The sequence below is a fragment of the Xiphias gladius genome, chromosome 14 (genome assembly GCF_016859285.1).
Source record: "Xiphias gladius isolate SHS-SW01 ecotype Sanya breed wild chromosome 14, ASM1685928v1, whole genome shotgun sequence".
Taxonomy (NCBI): domain Eukaryota; kingdom Metazoa; phylum Chordata; class Actinopteri; order Istiophoriformes; family Xiphiidae; genus Xiphias; species Xiphias gladius.
In genome coordinates, this window is record NC_053413.1 from 25,544,593 (window position 1) to 25,564,093 (window position 19,501).

General features: G+C 42.2%; 1 protein-coding gene across 1 annotated transcript in view; it reads right to left on the bottom strand.

The window, feature by feature from the left end:
* Positions 1-19,501, bottom strand: part of LOC120799458 (receptor-type tyrosine-protein phosphatase N2-like) — a 218,019-nt gene that overhangs the window by 97,758 nt on the left and 100,760 nt on the right. Inside the window, exon 11 of the mRNA XM_040144688.1 lies at positions 275-339. Coding sequence (XP_040000622.1) covers positions 275-339 — 65 coding nt within the window. The remainder of the gene's footprint in view (positions 1-274; positions 340-19,501) is intronic.

Genomic DNA, 19,501 nt, shown 5'->3' on the forward strand with positions numbered 1-19,501 from the left:
GAGGCAAATCCCTGCAGCCGGGTTCCAAAATCTTGTGGAAAGCCTTCCCAGAGGATTGGAGGCTGTTATAACAACAGATTAATGCCCATGGTTTTGGAATGACACGGTCAATATTTATATTTGGGTGCAATGTTCAGGTGTCACACTTTTTCCTCAACGTGTTTTTTGGCGATGTAGTTACAGGTGATTCTCATTTTATTTTTATAAATATCGGGGGTGCAGACTCGTGACATATTTTGTGATCACCTGAATCTTTGATTTAAATTGTACTCACATCGGCGACTCCGGCCTCCAGGATGCTGAGCTTGGCTTCCTTCTCCAAAGCCACTTTCTGCTGAACTGCAGTAAGAAAACAACGCAGAGAAAACAACAATCATCAATGAACTGAAAAATGTCACACATAGATTTTGTTTAGGATTCTACACGAAGTAATACAGGATAGTTCCTCAGCCTGCACCTATAGAAACAGACACAGAAAACTCACCCTGGTATATGAAGATAAAAACAGACAATCAAATAAAAATTATTTGACAAGCTGAAGAAGCAGCAATAACTTTTCAGCACAAGAGTAATCTACATTACAGTACTCTTCAACATCCAGCATCATGCAGTTTAAAGTGGATAACTTTAAAATTTGATGAATTCCTGGTGTTCACAATAATGTGCAGTATCCAACCGTGTGTGTACAGTAGCTACCATTAATCAATGGCACAAATTCCACCAAACCAGCATTTAAACTCTGCGCTCGACTGATCCACAGAAAATCAATGCTTCCTCCTTCCTCCTTGGCTTTAAACACACAGCGTCTATACAGCAGAACCGGAACCTGATTCATCCAGATGCCACGGAAATGCAGTTTGTTTTAACCAGTTAAACATACAGATGACTGAAAAACAACCTGAATCCAAAATTTTCAACCGTCATTGGGTTAAGAACTGTCTCAGCAATTTTGCAATTTTTTCATATTAGAGTTGTAAAATGAGATTATCATTACTGTGTTTTTTATGTCCTTCAAGAATTTCTTTTTTTTTTTTAATTCTTAAAATTTACAGAACAAAATCACAAAAAAAGAATTAGATTCATCAACACATTTCTTTCTTCACTGTACAGTAACAGCGTAGCACTCTGGAGGATCCAAGAGGCAGCAAGAGAAAACAGTTTCAAATTATGGAAGTCCGAAGTACCCAGTGCTGATGTGTCTTCATCCTACTGATTGTGGGCACGAGATCCGCAAAACATTCATGGTTCTGGATGGCAGGTAGGCACGGGGACTTCTGTCATCGAGAGGAAAGTTGAACCCCCCAGCAGGTCAAAGTTTGCAATTTTCCATTGAAATGTCTTGACAACTGTTGACCGCACTGCCATGAAATTTGAATGGATTAATTATAATAACTATGGTGATCCCTTACCTTTTCATCCAATACCCTCAAGTCAAAATTTAAATTTGTCAAATACTTTAGTTGTGTGACCAGAATCCTGCAAACCTAATGACATTCTCTTCAGCCTAATCCTTTGGTTTGTGTTTAGTGCTAACGATGTGGATATTACACTACAACTATCTGTTAAGCAAGAGTAAGTGTGTACGCTGAAGTTTGGATTTTAGAAGATCTTTGAGGTTATCACTACCGCAGACAAAAATAATCAACCAATCCCAACTGACATTTGGCGAGCGGCGGGGAACACCCTGTACAGGTCCTTGTCGTGAGAAGGTTTTGGGTTCGATCCGGGGTTTGAACCTTCTCACTGTGAGGAAACTGTTCTAACTACTGCACCACCGTGCTGCCCCAAAAACAGTCCAAATCATATTGTACAGTTGGTAAATAGACAAATTGGCTGAGTGGGATTTCAACTCTTCTATGAAGCTTTGGTGACAGTTCAGTGAGGAAGAAATTCTCTCTCATACTTTCATCTATTGGTGAACTTCTGCTATTTTTTTCCCCGTTCCAGTATTTTTTAAATCCACCTCATTGTAACTTTCCTTTGAATTGAAGTACCTAGCCTACACTGAAATTTGAATTTGAGCAGACAGGTGGTGGAGGTGCTGATGTCATTGAGGTTATAATGTAAACTCTTCCCAGGCACAAACGTTTGCTAAATTAGGCCAACAACACCTCCACAGGGCTCGACAATAAATGCTGCCGTTCCAGGACCAAATGAGCTATTACTGTTGCATATCTTCACTTTATGAAATATGAATTTTTAACCTGACCTGCCGCCAGGCAAATATTACAACAAATTTCCACACAAATAGAATTAAACCCTGCATAGAGCTCTCTTTTTCCATCACCTTAAAGGGAGACAAATGCAAGGCTACAATTGAAATTCATGGTGGAGCACATATTAAAGCCAGAACAAAATGTTATGAAATTTAAAAAAACAAAGGATACATAATTACATTCACTTTGCTTTGCATCTGAATACACCAGCGTGGAGACGGGGAGTGAGTCTTCTTTGTTGACACACCAGACAGATGAAGGATATGCAAATAGCAAGCCTTGACTCTACCATAGTCCTCCACATTCACCAACAGCTTTTGTAATTAGTCTTTCACTCTGTCAATTTATGCCATGTGTTGTGTAACCACAGACCTTGACCTTAAACACCATTGTTTAAATGAGTAGCTCTCTGCAACGTAGTAAACCACATCATTCACCAATGGGGAAAGAAAGAGTCTGTTTGTGCTTCAATCTCTGTAATACCTACAAAATAGCCGCACTTAAGTTACCGATATCAAGTGTGTGCATGTCCTGGTTATTGTGTGTTACCTTTCAATTTGGTTATGCGATGTAGGTATTCATTCATCTGGCTTACTTACACTGTGATAAAAACACAGTGAAGAGTTACTGTGGGGGTTGACTGGTCGGTGTCCAGGCCCCAGACAGAGACGTATGAACACCTTGCCTGCGATAGCTAAGTGGGCTGACATGTCTTAATAGTGCTGTCAGCGGGTAGCCACTGCAGGCTCAGCTTCCTTCGTTGAGAAATAGAGGCTGAGCTGGCAGAATTGGTTTGTCAGCGTCGCCTCTTCATATGTTCACTGAGGAGCATCTGAATAGACTTCAGGTTCAGTGTTATACGTGTCCGATGGAGACGCCTGCCCAGCACACTGCCACCTCAGGTGTTTTCAGTCACTTGTCAAAGGTTAGGTTCGGAATGGTTCAGCCCACAGAGAGCAGTTCAGCAGCTGTATGTGATTTAACTGTTTGTTTTTGTTTGGAAACTGCATTCATTGATTTATTCTTTCTTGCAGTAACATGACTTCTTGCATTTTTTTTTAAAGGCTCTTTTAAGCTACACTTACTCCTGGTTATTCGATGTTACTGCCACGTTGCTAAATTACTACAACTCTTATTACTTACATCTGTCTGAATTAATGTTGAATAAAACAAACTGTGCCTCTTACACTGCTCAGAAATTACAAGAAAGTGACTCTTCACTGGCGCACAGAGAAGGGACATCTCATCGTATCCACCACGATCCAGAGCTGTGTAAGGTTTGGCTTTGTGTCCGGGCATACCAGAACGTCACATAGTGAAACGGGTGGCCACTGGGTTATGTATTGACTACTTGCTGGTTGTTCAATGGCTGTTGTACCAGTAGTTGTGGCTAGTTTAGTGGATTTACCTTGCCCCTGCTAGTGAATCCACTGATTCCACTGAAATCAAGAGATTTCCTTCCAAAACACTAGTGTTACACATGCTGGTGTGACGTCAACCTAAGCATGGTCTCTACAGAGCAGTCATTTCGCTGTAAATGGGGTTTCAGACGGAGATTTTCTGGTGAGACAGTAATTACTGTTACAAAAAAACCACTATAATTAACTGTACCTGAAAAACTTGCCACTAGCCAAAACGTAGCTAGATCACATTCCACCAGTGTAATGTGCCTCACAAGGCAAACAACCCCAAGGACAATCATTTTTTTTAAATGTGAAGAACATAGTTTTAAGCTGATGTCATGCTGCCAAAAACGGGAAACCTGTTTGTTTTTTTGCCAGATATCTCATCTTGATCTGAAGAGCTTCATTTTAGCGAGATAAGGAGGAAGGGGTGGGAAGTGGTTTGTTCAGCAGTTTGTTTTACATCATCTGGAGCCGTAAGCTCTGTGATCTCAAAGTAAATAATATATTATTGCAGCTTTAACTTACTTTCATTTTACAGATAAAAACGGTTTAATTTGTTTCAGTCAGATGCTGCCAATCCTTTTTTTGGTGCCATTTCTTTCAAACTGTGGCTACTGTAACTTACTCGAAAGTTGTAGTGGTGTCAGGGCACTGATTTCCCATTAAGGATTAATTAAGTTCAAAAGAAACACAGGCAGAGATGGTAAACAGAACGCAACTTTGGGACCAGACTCAGTGAAACAACTAAAGACTTTATTGCCTAAAAGTGCCTTTGGTAATTGGTGAGGCAAAACCTATTTGAGTTGCATCTGCGGGAAAGCCTAATTGAAAGGCTCACACACCCACCCACCCACACACAACCCGACATACATACACACTGAACCACCTACATACACAAACACACATTTAATTCCTGATACAGAATCAGAGTAAAAAGCCTGATATACTGGAGCACAAACAAACATGAAAGTGCTCAACATGATTTTCGTTGGGAGGGAATGAGAAAACTCTGTGGCAACACGGGCGCCCGTCTGGTTCCCCGGAGTGATTTGCCACGCGGCCAGCGAGCGTGACTACATCACAGGCAGTGAGCTGCCTCTAATTAGCCGACAAGTCTTTGGACCTCCCAACACCGTGGCACTGCGGCCTCTCCGATATGTAGCCAAGAGCTATCCGGACCATCCATTTCTCTCCTCTCCTGGAGACTACAAATGAGTCAAAGTCAGATGAGAGCACTGCTCGTGAGCAGGCGAGCCGAGGTGCCTCATTTGTACCCCAGTGAGCTTTCTTTCCAAAACCCAAATTGGATCCATTTTTAAGAAGCTGCAATGGGCTGGGTGTCGTGATCAGACAGGCTGGCGACTTTTCTTTTAGCCTGACTGGCAGCGCAGTGTGAAAATAAGCCGTAATGTGACAAAATGGGAATGAAGCAGCGATGGACCGCAGACTAAGAGCGAGCTGAAGGGAAATGATCTATACTCCGATTATTCTATTTTTTTCCATTTCGAGAATATTCCATCTTCCATTGTACCTCTCAGATACATATGAACTGCGGGGAAAAATTGGGCCTGAAGGAAGTAACGAGCACCAAATCTCATTTCTACAAAAGGGGCCCCTTTATTTTCCCTCCAAAACATACGGAGGCGCTTCATTTGTCACCCGGGTTCCCCCTGTCCTGAATTTTGTTTTATGTTAACTCAATGTATCTGAGGCGCCTAGAGGGAAACACAGCGAGTGCCGGGGATTCAGAAATGCTTCATTTTTCACTGTTGACAAAAGGGAAAGGCCCTGGCTGGCTCCTTGTGTCCCGGACCAACAGAATAGATGCTTTTGCAGCACCGAGGGGTGGTTATTTCAACTACTAACCACCCCCCACCCAGCCAACGTCCATACCTCTTACTCACCCTCCCGGGTACATTTCAGGAGTCGTATAATGAGAAGAAAACAACAGCCATCCTTCAAAAAACAAAGGCAGCAAGAGCAGCGTAGCACCATCACTTCGGTGAAACAGTAAAGGGATGTAATCACATTTGTTGATCATGAGAGCGACGATCCCTAGGCAAATTAAAATATATCGCCGGCTGTTTTTTCTCTGTGTCCCTGCAAGTCCTGGTCCAGAACACCAAACCGTCACTTGAATGTCTTGCAGATAACATGAACCAACAAAAAAAAAAAAAATGTTGCATCACACACAAAAAAAAAAAAAAAAATATTGCAGCTAAATAAAAAAGCTTAATGAAAAAAATTATTGCAGATCATAAAACCATGAGAACTGATGAAGAGTGAAGATTAGCAATTTGTTTCAGCAGGTAATAAAGCAGGAGTTTTGTCCCTCAATGAGATGTGAATCATTTGAAATACACTTAAAAATATGTGACAACGTCTAAGAAAAATGATACATATATCCATAGATATAAATTTCCATACACACAAATATATATATATTATATAATATATATTTATATATATACATATTTTGTACATATATATTTATATGTATAAAGATAAATATAAGAAAAATAAAGTAGGACAAATGTCAGTGATCACCCAGTAAAGAAAATTGCATCTACACTAACAAACAGGATATTAATGACATACATAGAGCTGAGAAATTCTTCAAATACTCCAAACCTAAAGTGCCTCACTGCCGTAGATCTGTGCTGATTTTCTTACCTCTAAGTTAAAGTCTTATTCATTTCCATTTTTTTTGTCTAACCCAGCGCATCATTTTAGGCAATAAGTGACGAACATGGAGCTGATTTTCACCCCATAACATTCAGACATTTCTAACACTTGGTAAATGAACTCATCTTATAATCGACGTCACGAGTCATGAATATTCGTGTCAAAAGAGATTTGCCTGTCGTTTTTTCAAAAGCCTCTTAATTAGATATGGTTTCACCCTCACTTGCATTAATTTGATTTCTGATATCAACTTTTCAGCCTTCAATCTGTTCCTTGTTGATCCTCCTCACCCCTGCCCCCGCCCCTGGGTGTTATTGCCTGCAGTAATCTAGGATGCACTATGAACCAGCAGCAATGGCTTGGGTGGTGTGTATGTGTGTCTTAATGTGTGTAAATGTGGGTGGGGGGGGGCTCCATGAAGACAATGCCATGAGTAATTAAATTCAAAAGCAGGGGGCCGAAATGGCATCAAGGGCCACCTGGGGGACGAGAGATCATTAAGGGAGGAGAGAGACAGCAAGAGAGAGATGTGAAGACTAAGAGAAAAGAGGAGGAGAGAGGGTGATAGATGGAGGAGACAATATGATAGGTTGGAGGAGGAGTGAAAGAAACAGAAAAAGAAAGGGTGGGGGGGGGGCGAGGACTATGAGGAGGTGAGGGAGAAAGAATGATGATGTAGAGAGAAAGAAGAAAGAGAGAGAGAAGAGGAGTTGGTGGAAGGAGATAGAGAAAGAGGAGATATGAAAGACAAGGAGACAAGAAAAGAGGAAGGGGATAAAAAGAGAGGGAGGAGGGCCGAAAGAAGAAACAAAAGGAAAGAGATGGAGAGGATAGGAAACCGGAAAGAGAGAATATGACAAAAAACGTTCTTACTTCGAACTAGGGGTAAAGGAGTTGATCCTATATCAACGTGCTAAAGGAAGTGAGCTCTGTTAAGTCAGAAGTCGGAAACAACTTGGAAAAAAACATAAAGCTGAGAAAAAGCTGACTAAAATATCTGGCTTTTCAGTCGCTAAGTGGAACACTTAGCGTTTCACCAGCTAGTTGCTAACGTCGTCTCTCTGCTCTTCGGTACTGGGCAGGTGGTGTGCAGTGGGTTTATCAGAGCTTTTCCGCCGCCTGCTGCTGCTGCTGCTAGAAACACTGTCGATGAGAGCGGTGAGACTGAACCATCCAGTAAATGTGAGACAGAAAAGGCCAAAAGGGCTGAGTAGACTTGCACAGTTAGGTGTTGATTCTCTGTAGGTTTGCAACTATGACTGATACCTTTTGGTTCAATGCCGGAATAAAAAAAAATTGATTAGTGGGACACTAAAATACCTTGAAGCATCTGACTCTAACTGCCAGATTACTAAATAATCTGCTCCAGTGATCCACTTTCAAACTTTCCTCAAAGATTTTTCCTTCAAACTTAAATGTAACAATAAAAGTAAACATTTTAGGGGTGTTTTCTGGGGCTATTTAACCAACATTTCACAAAAGTACATCTGAATTTTCATCCAACAATAGCATGACGTCACTTCTTTATTGCCAAATAGTTAACATCAGGGTTATCGAGTCCAAACCTTTGATGGGGGATGTTGGGTTGAAATCAGGCATTATCCAATTACAATTACACAACAACCGTAATGTGTTTGTTTGCCTTGTTGTGTTGAACACTGTTCACTGCATTAATTGATGACATTTAGCTCTTCGCTTCTGCTCCGTTTGATTCATTCACATTTTAAAAGGCAGGTATTAAACGCGTCTATTAGTTTACATAAACAATTCATTAAGCTGATATGACACTGGGGACCCCGGCGGGAACACATATCTCAACCACCCACAACAATTAATGACCTTGCATCAATCCATGCCTCGCTGCACCGAGAGAGGAAGCCCTATTCCAGTAACAATCGTTCATTAGCAGATCACCTCTAAAACTACGAAGTATAAACCCATATAAATCAGCTACATTTTTATCAACCTCTGTTTCTACTAGGAGGTTTTTTGTTTCTTCCACATGTACACATTATGCAGCCACTTTTCCACTGGAGCAGTTTGGAAGTGCGTAAAAGAGGTTTTCTTTCTGGGAGGGAATTGTCATAAAAACTAATATTCCCCAAGCAGAGGTGACCTTTGAGAAATTGAGTCTGGAGTCATAAAACCAAATACTCCATAAATTGAACTGACCTCCAGTATGTGGGGGAAAAAATGAAATAAAACCTCGTTCTGGCTCCAAAAATGTGATGACAAACTGGATTTGTGCAAATTTTGCCTCCCGTCTCTGCTTTTTCCTATACCACTATGTCCTCCCTCCTCCACTTCCCTCTCTTCTCCATCTTTTAATCTGTCCCCTTTTCTCCTTCCCTCCCTCCCGAGTCACTACTTTTCTCCACTCAGTTCTCCTCGCTTCGTCTCATCATCAATCTGTCTCTTCCCGCCCTCCTTCCTGTGTCCGACCATTTCTGTAACTTTCCGAAACGGACAATCTGACAATCTGATTCACACTGACTTCATGCTGTGATTGGTCAGGTGTGTGGAGCTGAAAAAGGAGCCAGGGTTTTTTATATTTTTGATCTCTAGCTCTCTGTTTTCATTCTTTACAAAACTATTTCTGTCACTTTTCACTTGAACAACTGGGTGCTACACTATGGAAGAATTCCAGGAGAGACTCTCTGAAAATGTAAGACGTTCATGCCCTAAAAAAAAACCCTATACGTCATCTATGCAGCAGCTTATTATGGCCCATAGTTACATTTTATATGTCAGGCGACCTCCAGTGGCCATAGTACCCATGACGGGAGCAAAAGAGGAAGTCAGGTTACACTGTATAAAGAGAGACAAAGTCTGCGTTGGTAGGAGGTTAGCGGAATGGACGGGTCGACAATACACAGGATTTTGACATTGGGGCCGTAGTTCGTTTCAACCAATACTCATCACTGTTTCTTTTAAAAATAGCCACAACCACAAACAGGACGAAGGTCCTCCAACCCTAACGAGCCGCTTATTTTAACCCAAATAAAACCATGACCTTTCCCTAAACCAAACCAAGTTGTTCTTGTGCCTAAACCTAATCACACCATCACCTTTCCATAAGCTTAACCGCATGATTCTTATTGTTACTATGATGACAAAGCTCTGCTACAACTGCTGCCATAGGGGCGCTATTTCAGGAGATGCTCCTGTGAGCCGTGAGGGTAGGGACAAACAACCAATATACTCGTTCAGGTTAGAGGACTCAGTTATAAGCATTTTTTCAACTACTTCTTCTATAACATAACCCAACCTTGACTCCTCCAACGTGTCAGCATTGGGTTATTTTTACCATGATCATGATCTTTCTCTAATGTCTTGTCTACACAGGAGGTGTTACAGAACTTTTTCAGTCAATTTCTTCTCAGTTCCTCAAATCTCTCCCCTCCCCTCTCTTCTTCTTTTTCTTCCCTCCCTCCTCCATCCAATCCCATTTCTCTCCACACTCACTTTGCTTTTTGATCACGTCTATCTCCTTCTATCTTCTTGCCACCCCTTTCTTATCCTCTTTCTACCCACTCCACCCTCCCTCCAACACCGAGTGTTGGGGGGGGGGGTTATATGGCTGATAAGTGGCAGATGACAATCGCTTGGCGGGGCCGGAGATAAGGCTGCCAAAACCAGGGTTGCCATCTATCAAACCTCCCTCAGCCGAACCAAGCTTCACCCAGCCGAGGAAAAAGGGGGCTGAGGGGGTGGGGGGTAGGTAACAGCTCTCCATATTCAAACACAGGAGGAACTCCCTGACAGACCGGCCGAAATGCACTGGATAGTTTCTGTACATAATGCTTAGTGTTTGCTTTAGTGCTACACAGGCAGGAGTTTACTGTGACAAGTCAGATCAGGTAAGATATTGACTGCAGACGACAAAAATGAGTTTTAAATGTCTTACTTTGATTAAGAAAGACTAGAAAGAAGCACTGCTGGGATCCGTTTATAGAACTGTTTCTAAGCTTTGGACCCTAAATAGCAGTTAATCTGGCTAACATAATGAAAAGTAAAGCACAAGTGAAGACACAGCAATTACTGTGTCTTCACTTGTGCTTTTGGTGGCTATCATGCTGCCCTGAATATCTAAGAATATGACATGACATGGGTTACTCTGGTTGAACTCAAACCCTTAAAGGATTCAAGATTTTAGCAGCAACTACTCAGACGATTTATCGTAAATGCAAGGAAAAGCAGAAGCGGTAGTCTGCCTGAAGCTGACAAGAAGTGTCAGCATTGGAATCAATCATATTCAGAATTCAAATAAGTCAAGTCATATGTTTTTCAGTCATCTTTTCTCATCCATCTGGCTAAGTATGCCATATCCAAAATATAGTTGGTCAAAAGTGACCATGGGCAGCTCGAACCGCAAATGAAAACAGCTATGGGGTATTTTTGTTATAGTTTAACAAAAATGGTCCAATGTCATCAAGAATCAAACAAAAGAGAATGAAACTTAGGATGCTTTGACAACTCTAGTTTGTTAATTTGGTCAGGACCAATGGAAAAAACTGTGACACTTGTACTTTTTTTTTTTACAACAAAAAAAAAGAGAACTAAACAGACTGACAGTCAAACAAAGACACAACACAACAGTTGGCTGCCATTCTGTAACATCATGGAGCCAAGCGGGGAAACCTTATTTTGGTCAATGACGGCAGGTTATAGAGCACATTAATATGTCTAATGTGTATATTGTATGAGTAATGACAAACAGGTTGATACAGAATGAGAAGGATGCATCTTGTACGGAAGTGTATTGTGCCGCGGGGCTATGTAACTCACTTTTTAGTGGACTTAATGAACTGCCAAAGTATAAGGAGTAGGATACAAAAACAGCACGGCACAGTTTTATATGCTCAGCGGATGGAGTGAACAGAAGTTTAGCTTTTGAAATTGTGCTAAAATCACAAATCTACTACCACTTATTGTTGTTGTTGGTCCACTCGCTTAAACCAGACCTTTTTTTTAGGTGGTCTCAGTCCCAGTTGTGTGATCCACACCGGAGTTAGACTGACTGCCTTCACACCAGCCCAAATGAACCGCACCAAAAGGTAAATTTGATCCAGAGTTTAGGCCTGAAAACAAAGCAGTGTTTGCAACACATTTCACAGCTTTTTGATTTGATTCAAAAAGATTTAACATGGAGTATCTCTGTAACCCTTACTTTGCCCATAGAGTGACAAAAGACTACAAACTAAGTAGTAGGTTTAGGAAGTAATAAAACTTTTGATATCCATCAGGAAATGTAGCAGGATACAGTTTCTATGTAAAATGTCAATATGAAATGTGTGAGCAGACTGCCACAGAGAGTGATGAAGACAGTATTTCATTATTTTGCATAAATTGCCATGTTATATAATGATACATGCTACTATGATCATGTTATTTACTATGCTTTACACCATTTTTTTATTGTCAGTTGTACATTACGGCCTGTTGAAAACTCTCTTACTGCCTTGAATATAAAAATGTCAAAGGCATTATGCTACAGCGTATTGAATTAAACCCTAAATGTTAACACCTCAGTGGACATCCTGCTGTCAGGGGTGATATTGCTGAGTAAGAGCGAGAAGAAAAGCAGCCGGAGAAGAAAAAGAGGCCCCACTTACTGCTCCTGACAGAAAAATTGACATGGAAAGCTAACACTTAATGCCGTCCTCCTCCATCACTCTCCCTCCATTCCTCTCTCCCTCTCTCTTTCTTTCTCTCTCTCTCTCCCTCTCTTTATCTTTCTCTATCTTTCTCTCTCTCTCTTTCTCTCTCTCCCTCTGATGGATGACCTTTACAGTACATGTGACTCATCCTCTCGGCTGACTGGGTGAGAGAGCACGTTACAGAGTGAGAGGGGGGGCAGCCGATGGAGGCAGTGCTGGTTGGGCAGCCGCCTGCTTTCCTTCGCTGTCTCATCAACAGGTACTGCAGCACCGGATGGTTCAGACAGTGCGATGGCATATCACAAAGTGGGTACGGGAAATGCTCACATGGTAAAACATGAAGGGAGTGTCTCCTCTCCCCAAAATGCAGGCTGTCACATTTACATCTCTCGAATCTGACAGAAGAACTTCATCTTGCTTGCTGTCCGTGAGTTCTGTCAATAAGAATTTAATGAATTTGCTATTGTCCAACCTAAATGACAATTTTTGGGTTTCTGTACTTCCAGGAGACTCCATAGTTCAAATTTATAAAATTTTCTTATTTTTCAACAGTGAATGGTTTTGTGATTAATTTTTGGGTTACTTTATCTCAGGCTAATGTGTGCTCTTATTCAATGAATTTTACTGTGACGTTTAGTTTTTGTGCAGCAAATTAATCTGAGGCCATTTCCTCCTATGGGAGACAATAAAAGTAACCTTAACCTTGATTTCAGTGTGCACAGCCTCACTATGAAGATTATCAACTTTGTTGCCTAAGCCAGCTCTAGCGATTTGGGTGGTTGGATCTTCAGTTAACTGTGTGAACACATCACACCTGGACGTTGCATGATTTTGATCTGCTGAGCTGCATTCAGATCACCAGTTGGGGAAGGGTTTTATGTGACCATCAGATCAGGAAATCCTGGAGTGACAAATGGCAGGCAGATCGCCTTGCAAATGTTTTCGAACCTTAGAAACTGAGCCAACACACAGTGTCTGGCATCCGGAAATTGAACCAAACTCAACTTTCACTGTTAACGCTCATCTTGTCAGAGATCTTGCACTAATTCTGTAGTATAGTATAGTAATGACTATTTTGGATGAACTGGCTAAAAAGGTGAAACACTAAAATACAGTAAGAACACTATAAAGAACATTAAAAATGTTTTGTAACCTAACATGGTGCACAAAAACCATGCCAGTGAAATTTCAGGAGATTAAGATTTTAAGTGTTTCAACACATCTGGCTGTGCTCAGAGCATGGAAAAGCTTTTTTTGGTCATTTCTTTCGTGGAGGACTGATGCCCTAGCTGGCTTTTTCATCTGCCAATCTCATCTTTCAAATACTCACATAATGTACACGCATCTGTCTCTGTGTGCGCGTTTTTACTCCCATGCACCCCTCTGGCGTTGCACGGCAGCCAAGGCCAGGCGGGTCAGCAGTCAGGCATTGGGGGCTCTTATGGGGAATCGCACAGGTTTCTACTCTGCTGAAATTCCACTTAGAGGAAATATCCACCATTATCACTGGAGAGAGGACAAGGAGTCCAAACGCTAGAGGAGAAAACCTTGAGTTTTCAATCGTTTGCCTGCCTCTTTATCCTGTACAACAATCTATTTGTAAGACTGTTGATGCTCGAGGTTGTTCATCTTGTTTATGTGGTGACTGCTTCTGCTGGATCCGTATCAACTGGAAACCATGACAAGAAAGTATTGTTTTTGTGTAGAAACTATTGGTAAAACATGCAGCAAACTGACCCATCACAAGGCAGCCAATACAAAAGAATAGGGGAGCTGTTAAAAGCTCTACTGTTTATACTGGTTTTCTTCTCCACTTTGTTCGATTAGGATCAGGTCAGGGCTCTTGCTAGGCCACTCACAGACATTCACATAGTTGTCCCTAAACCACTTCTGCATTGTTTTGGCTGTGTGCTGAGGGTCATTGTGTCCTCTTGGAAAGGTGTACCTTCAGCCCAGTCTAAGGTCCTGAGTGCTCTGTACCAGGGCTCATTAAGAATTTCTCCGTACTTTGCTCCATTCAGCTTTCGCTCAACCCTGACCATTCTCCCTGTCCCTGGGACTGAACAACACCCCCACAGCATGATGCTGCCACCACCAGGCCCCACCATTGGGGTGGTATTGAACCGGTGAGCGGTGTCTGGTTTCCTCCAAACATGATGCTTGGAATTGAGGCCAAACAGTTCAATCTTGGTTTCATCAGACCAGAGAATCTTGTTTCTCACAGTCTGAGAGTCCTTAAGGTGCAATTTTGCAAACTCCAAGTGGGCTTTCATGTCTCTTTCACCGAGGAGAGGCTTCCATCTGGCCACTCGGCCAAGTTCCTCCCATCTCCACACAGGATTTCTGGAGCTCAGCCAGAGTTACCATCTGGTTCTTGGTCACCTCTCTTACCAAGGCCCTTCTCCCCCAGTTGCTCAGTTTGGCCAGGCAGCCAGCTCTAGGAAGAGTCCTGGTTGTTCCAAACTTCTTCCATTGAAGAATTAGGGAGGTCACTGTCCTCTTGGGAAGCTTCAATACAGAAGAATTTTTTTTTGTAGCCTTCCCCAGATCTGTGCCTCAACATAATCCTGTCTCTGAGCTCATCAGGCAGTTCCTTCAACCTCACGGCTTGGTTTTTGCTCTAATGTGCATTGTCAGCTATGAGACCTTATACAGACAAGTGTGTGCCTTTCCAAGTCATGTCCAATCAATTGAATTTATCACAGGTGGATTCCAGTCAAAGTGTAGAAACATCTGAAAGATGATGAAGAATTGTGGGGGGCACCTGAGCTAAATTTCAAGTGTTATAGCAAAGGCTCTGAATGAACAAAACATAATTAGGACTGGGTTACGTTATCTCTTAATGTAATGAGGATATGTTGTTTAAGTATTTTTTATCAATAGAGGCATACCAGCGGCAGGCGTACTTGACCTCTGTCGTCATGGTTACAATAAGAAACACACAGTGAAGGTTGTGGAACAGTCATGGCTAAAAGAAACAACGCTGACTATCATTTTGAAATGGGACGCAAACTGAGGTCTCCTGTGTGACAGTTCTGCGTTTGGTCGACCCGTCCATCCACCCCCACCTCCTCCTCACGCGGACTTTGTTGCTCTATATTCAGTACTACGTTACCTAACTTCCTTGTTTGTTCCCATCATCAATTACCACAGCCACTAGAGTTCGCCTAACAATAAAATCTAACTATGGGTCATAATAAGCTGCTGGCACCAGCAGCCTATGGGGTCGTTTTTACAGGAGGATAGTCTCCCAGGCTCCGGTGTGACATTTTGTATGCTTTATACATTTGCCACTTACCTAAACCACGTCCCAGCCACTCTTGTGCCGTCAATTAACGAAGCGCTTCATTCATTCAATGTTGCCTCTTCATAAATGCAGCCAGTGATTACGTTTGTCACCACAACGGAAGTGGGAACACAAATTCGTAATATATAAAGGTAATTTATAGGAGACAGGGCTGAATTATCTCACAACATTCACACATTTTTCTTTTTCACTTGCTTTTACATGCATCCGACTTCCAGCCCCGATACAAGAATGAATAATTGACTTTGCATTGACATTACTCAGTTACATCCTGAGAGGAAAACAAAGCAGATACAGATTAAAACTCTGCTGTGTTCACATCAGCTGGGAAGAACTTTCATTTGAAGCGACAGACGCCTGGTCGAGCGTGTAGGCATCTTTACGGCAGAATCACAGAGAGAGAGGGGCCTGACCTCACAGATACTGAGGAAAAGGCTCAGCAAAATGCACAGTGTATGTTCAAGATGTATTGATGTTCACTTCACTTGGCTTGACATGATTAGCCAATGAGCATGTTTTTTCCTGCATAAAGAATTATGCGGCGGCCGCCTCCGTCAAGTTTCATGACGCCTCCAGCTCTCAACAGAACTCTGAGGAGTGTCTCCGTGGAAAACTATTTTCTAACAAGCGTTGCACTCGCTTAACACATAGGCCGCTTGGAATCAGCAATTAGCCTACTTTAAAAGGTGAGTTGGCGAAGAGGAGAATCATGAAGGCAGGTAAAACGGTGCAGACATCATCCGTAGTCGTAATCGCCATCGGGAGTGTCGGACGAAATCCCAACGCATCGGTGGGCCAGATCCATTAAGTTCTTACGGTCCCTGTCAATGACATTTTGTGGCAAGCATGAGAGCATAGTTGTTCCGGGACTGGGCTAACTTGCCAATCACAAAAGGTAATGAACCCTTACCTACCCGACCCAAGCACCCACCCGCCCCGTAAATCCGGGTCTGAATTTCTTTCCCAATCTCACTCTGACATCATGTGATTACTACAGGCAGTAAAAAAAATAAAAACTCACATTCCTCACCAGATGTGGTAAATTTGTCAGGCCTGAGACTAGAGCACAACCACAGGACGTGGCAGGGACCATTGATGGAGAGGATCAGAGTCAGAGTGCAAGACAGGACAAGGTGAGGGTGAGGGTGTTCGGCTGTCAGGTCATTAGGAGTGTATCAACGCAAAGCCGACATTGACGTGATTTTAACATCACTTTTTATTCATCTTCCCCACAGACGTTTTAAACAACGAATCTTCCTGAGATCTGGATAATGAAAGTGTTTGTATTTCAGATGTTTGTTTGTTTTTTCAAAAAATAAGTTTGTTGTGGAAATTGGGGTATTGTTTGTCTGTCCTCACTGTAAAATAATCTGAATAGAATTTTGGAAAAATTACAAAAGCATTAACAAAATAAAACTTAAAAAAATGACTTAAAAAAAAATCTCGTTCAGCCAAATATCAGCTGGAAAAATATTCAACTGGAGCAGATTAAAAAAATTCTCCGTAAATTTTTAAATGTGACACAAATGCAGCAAAGGTTTCTTTGTAGGGCTGAAAGAAAAGATTATTTTTCATTCCTGATTGATCTGTTCATTATTTTTTAAATTAATTGTTTAAGTTAGTCTGTTAAATGTCATGAAATTGCGAAAAATGCACAAAGTGACATCTCCTAAATCGTTTTGGGTTATTATTGTCCTGTTGGAAATTTCTTGGGATTCACTAGAACTCCTAAAATAGTGTTTGCTTGAGCCAGTTTAAGGCACGGTACATCACGTACACGTGCGTGCACATGATCAGGATGGTACCACCTCTGCCTCATCTTGAGCCAGGAGAAACCCTGAATGAGGGAAAGGCCAATCCCTAGTAGTCTACATTTGTGGAGTAGACAGGTGCAAAACACAAGAGAGAAGAAGCTACTGTCAGTGGCCGGACGTCAGACAATTCGTTGACCGCCCTGCCTTCGTTGACCCTGTGTAAATATGTGCAAGAGCAGTTAAAGAACTAAGAGTGACTTTTGTCAGTTTTCACCTCTACAAACACACCTCCTGCCTGCAGCCTGCCCCTCACCGCGATGGCCACATCAGACAGAGGCAGAGGCAGGACGGCAGCAGAGACCACACATCCCAGTATCGACACAGCCCGAGGGCAGAGTGGGCTGATGGGTAAATCGACGATAAGAGAGCCTTTCACATCAAGACGTTATCCCTGGCGAACAAGCCATCTTGTCCCCAGGCTCTTAATTACAATCCAGGCGGGGGAAAAAATCCGGTGAAGTGATAATTTGGAGAATGACAGCAACACCTGAAATTTGACAAGCTTCTGTAGCTATAATGTAGGGATATCTGGATGGAGGTTAAAATTACGCCTTTTTCTGCTGCCTTGTGAATAGAAATAATAATGGTAATTACAATAATATTAACAGCAATAGTAAACTCTTGCTGGGAGAACATGGCTCAGCTTTGGAGAAATGCCAGATGACTTTAAGCAGAAAGGGGCGGAGGAGGGAGGGAGACTGAGCACCGGCAGTGCCTCTCAGGATCTTGAGAGATGGAGCTCAGATTGTAAATAAAGAGCAGCCTTCGGCGTAAGAAAACAACAACAACAACAGCAAAAAAAGCTGCCGAAGCCTGGGCTCTTCGCCATGCTGGTAGCCTTCAAAACAAGTCGGGAAAGTGACCATTGGGTAAACTGGCATTAGGCTGCCAGCGCCCACTCAGAAGCCTCATCTGTGGGACAGATTCAAAGGATGAGGGGGAGATATTCCCCCTCCCCGGAGCCTACAATGTATCCAAGGCCTGGCTTCCACCTGCAGGGCCAAGACATTTCTGAGGCACTGAGTGTCAACGGCAGGTACAGGAATGCAGGAGTTCACCATCATTACTGTTGTCTTTTCTATGTCGAAGGATGACAGAGCGGCAGGGAGGGCCGTCAGGAGTTTGCAGTGCAAAGACGGATTTAATGGAAAAGTGGATGTATAGGAAGGAAACCACCTCACACGGATTTCAAATGCCTCAAAAACAGACACTGATGATGCAGGTTTTATGCCTGGGGCCAGTTTGTTGGTTGATCGGTGTATTTTTTTTTCTTAACTTAATTGGCGATAACTTATAAATATACAGTGGGGTCCAAAAGTCCGAACCACTCTCTTTTTCGGGGATGGGGATTCGCTTCTCTCTGCCATTTTCTCCACTGCATATGTGTGTTAGTCTGACAGGCAGCTGAGCAGGAAAGGAGACGCGCACGTGCAGATGACATTCTCCGTTCGGTTGCATTTTTTTTTTTTAAACTGGTAATACGCAAATGTACATGGTACGATAACCATCAATTCTCATACCAAAGTATGTTGCTCCTCTTTTTATTCCTACGTTCCTCCCTCTTACATTTTAGGCTTTTAGACACAAACCAGACCAACAGTTAGTGCAGGAAAACAAGAGGTTGGAATCATATGAAATCGACACGTGATCAGGCTTAAAAGAACTGGGAGTAAAAATGTAAATATTCAGAGCAGCAGGGAAAGAAACAAACTGAACATATAAAATGTGAAGGGTTCTCGCTTTACTGTTTTCCCACATGGTTTAAGAATTTTTTAAGTTTGAAACATACAAGACGGGGTGGACAGAATAACAGAAACACCCATTTGGTGCCTTGCAAAAAGCACTATTTTGACATTTTACGCTTGTTGAGACTGTGACTGCTTTGGTAAGCTATGAGGGTGTAGTTGGTTAATGGTCGATGTAACTGTCACTAATCATGACTGTCTTAATCACACCAACATGTTTTGCGTGAGTGGTTATTTTAGAGGAAATTGTCTGAGGTGGTCTCTTTCCCTCCCTTGCTGCTTTCTCAGAACCGATTCCCGAGAAGATCCTGGTTTCTGTTTGCCCTTCGGCGAGCAAGTCCTCTCATATGATCTGACACTGAGCTGTGTGCATGAGGTCTGCTCTGTCTTACACACACACACACACACACACACACACACACACACACACACACACACACAGAAAAACCGCACACACATGCAAGCGTGTCACAGCCAGAAATAAACAACAACACACATCATTCACACTAAGATACAGTGGTTTGAACACAAGCAGACACTTGTACTAAACTAAAGCGCTTTATGAACACAACCTGAACAGTCACATAGCGACACACACACAGACACATTCACAGAGATCAGCATACATGCAAACACAAAGACTTAAACACTGATTTACTCACTAAAAA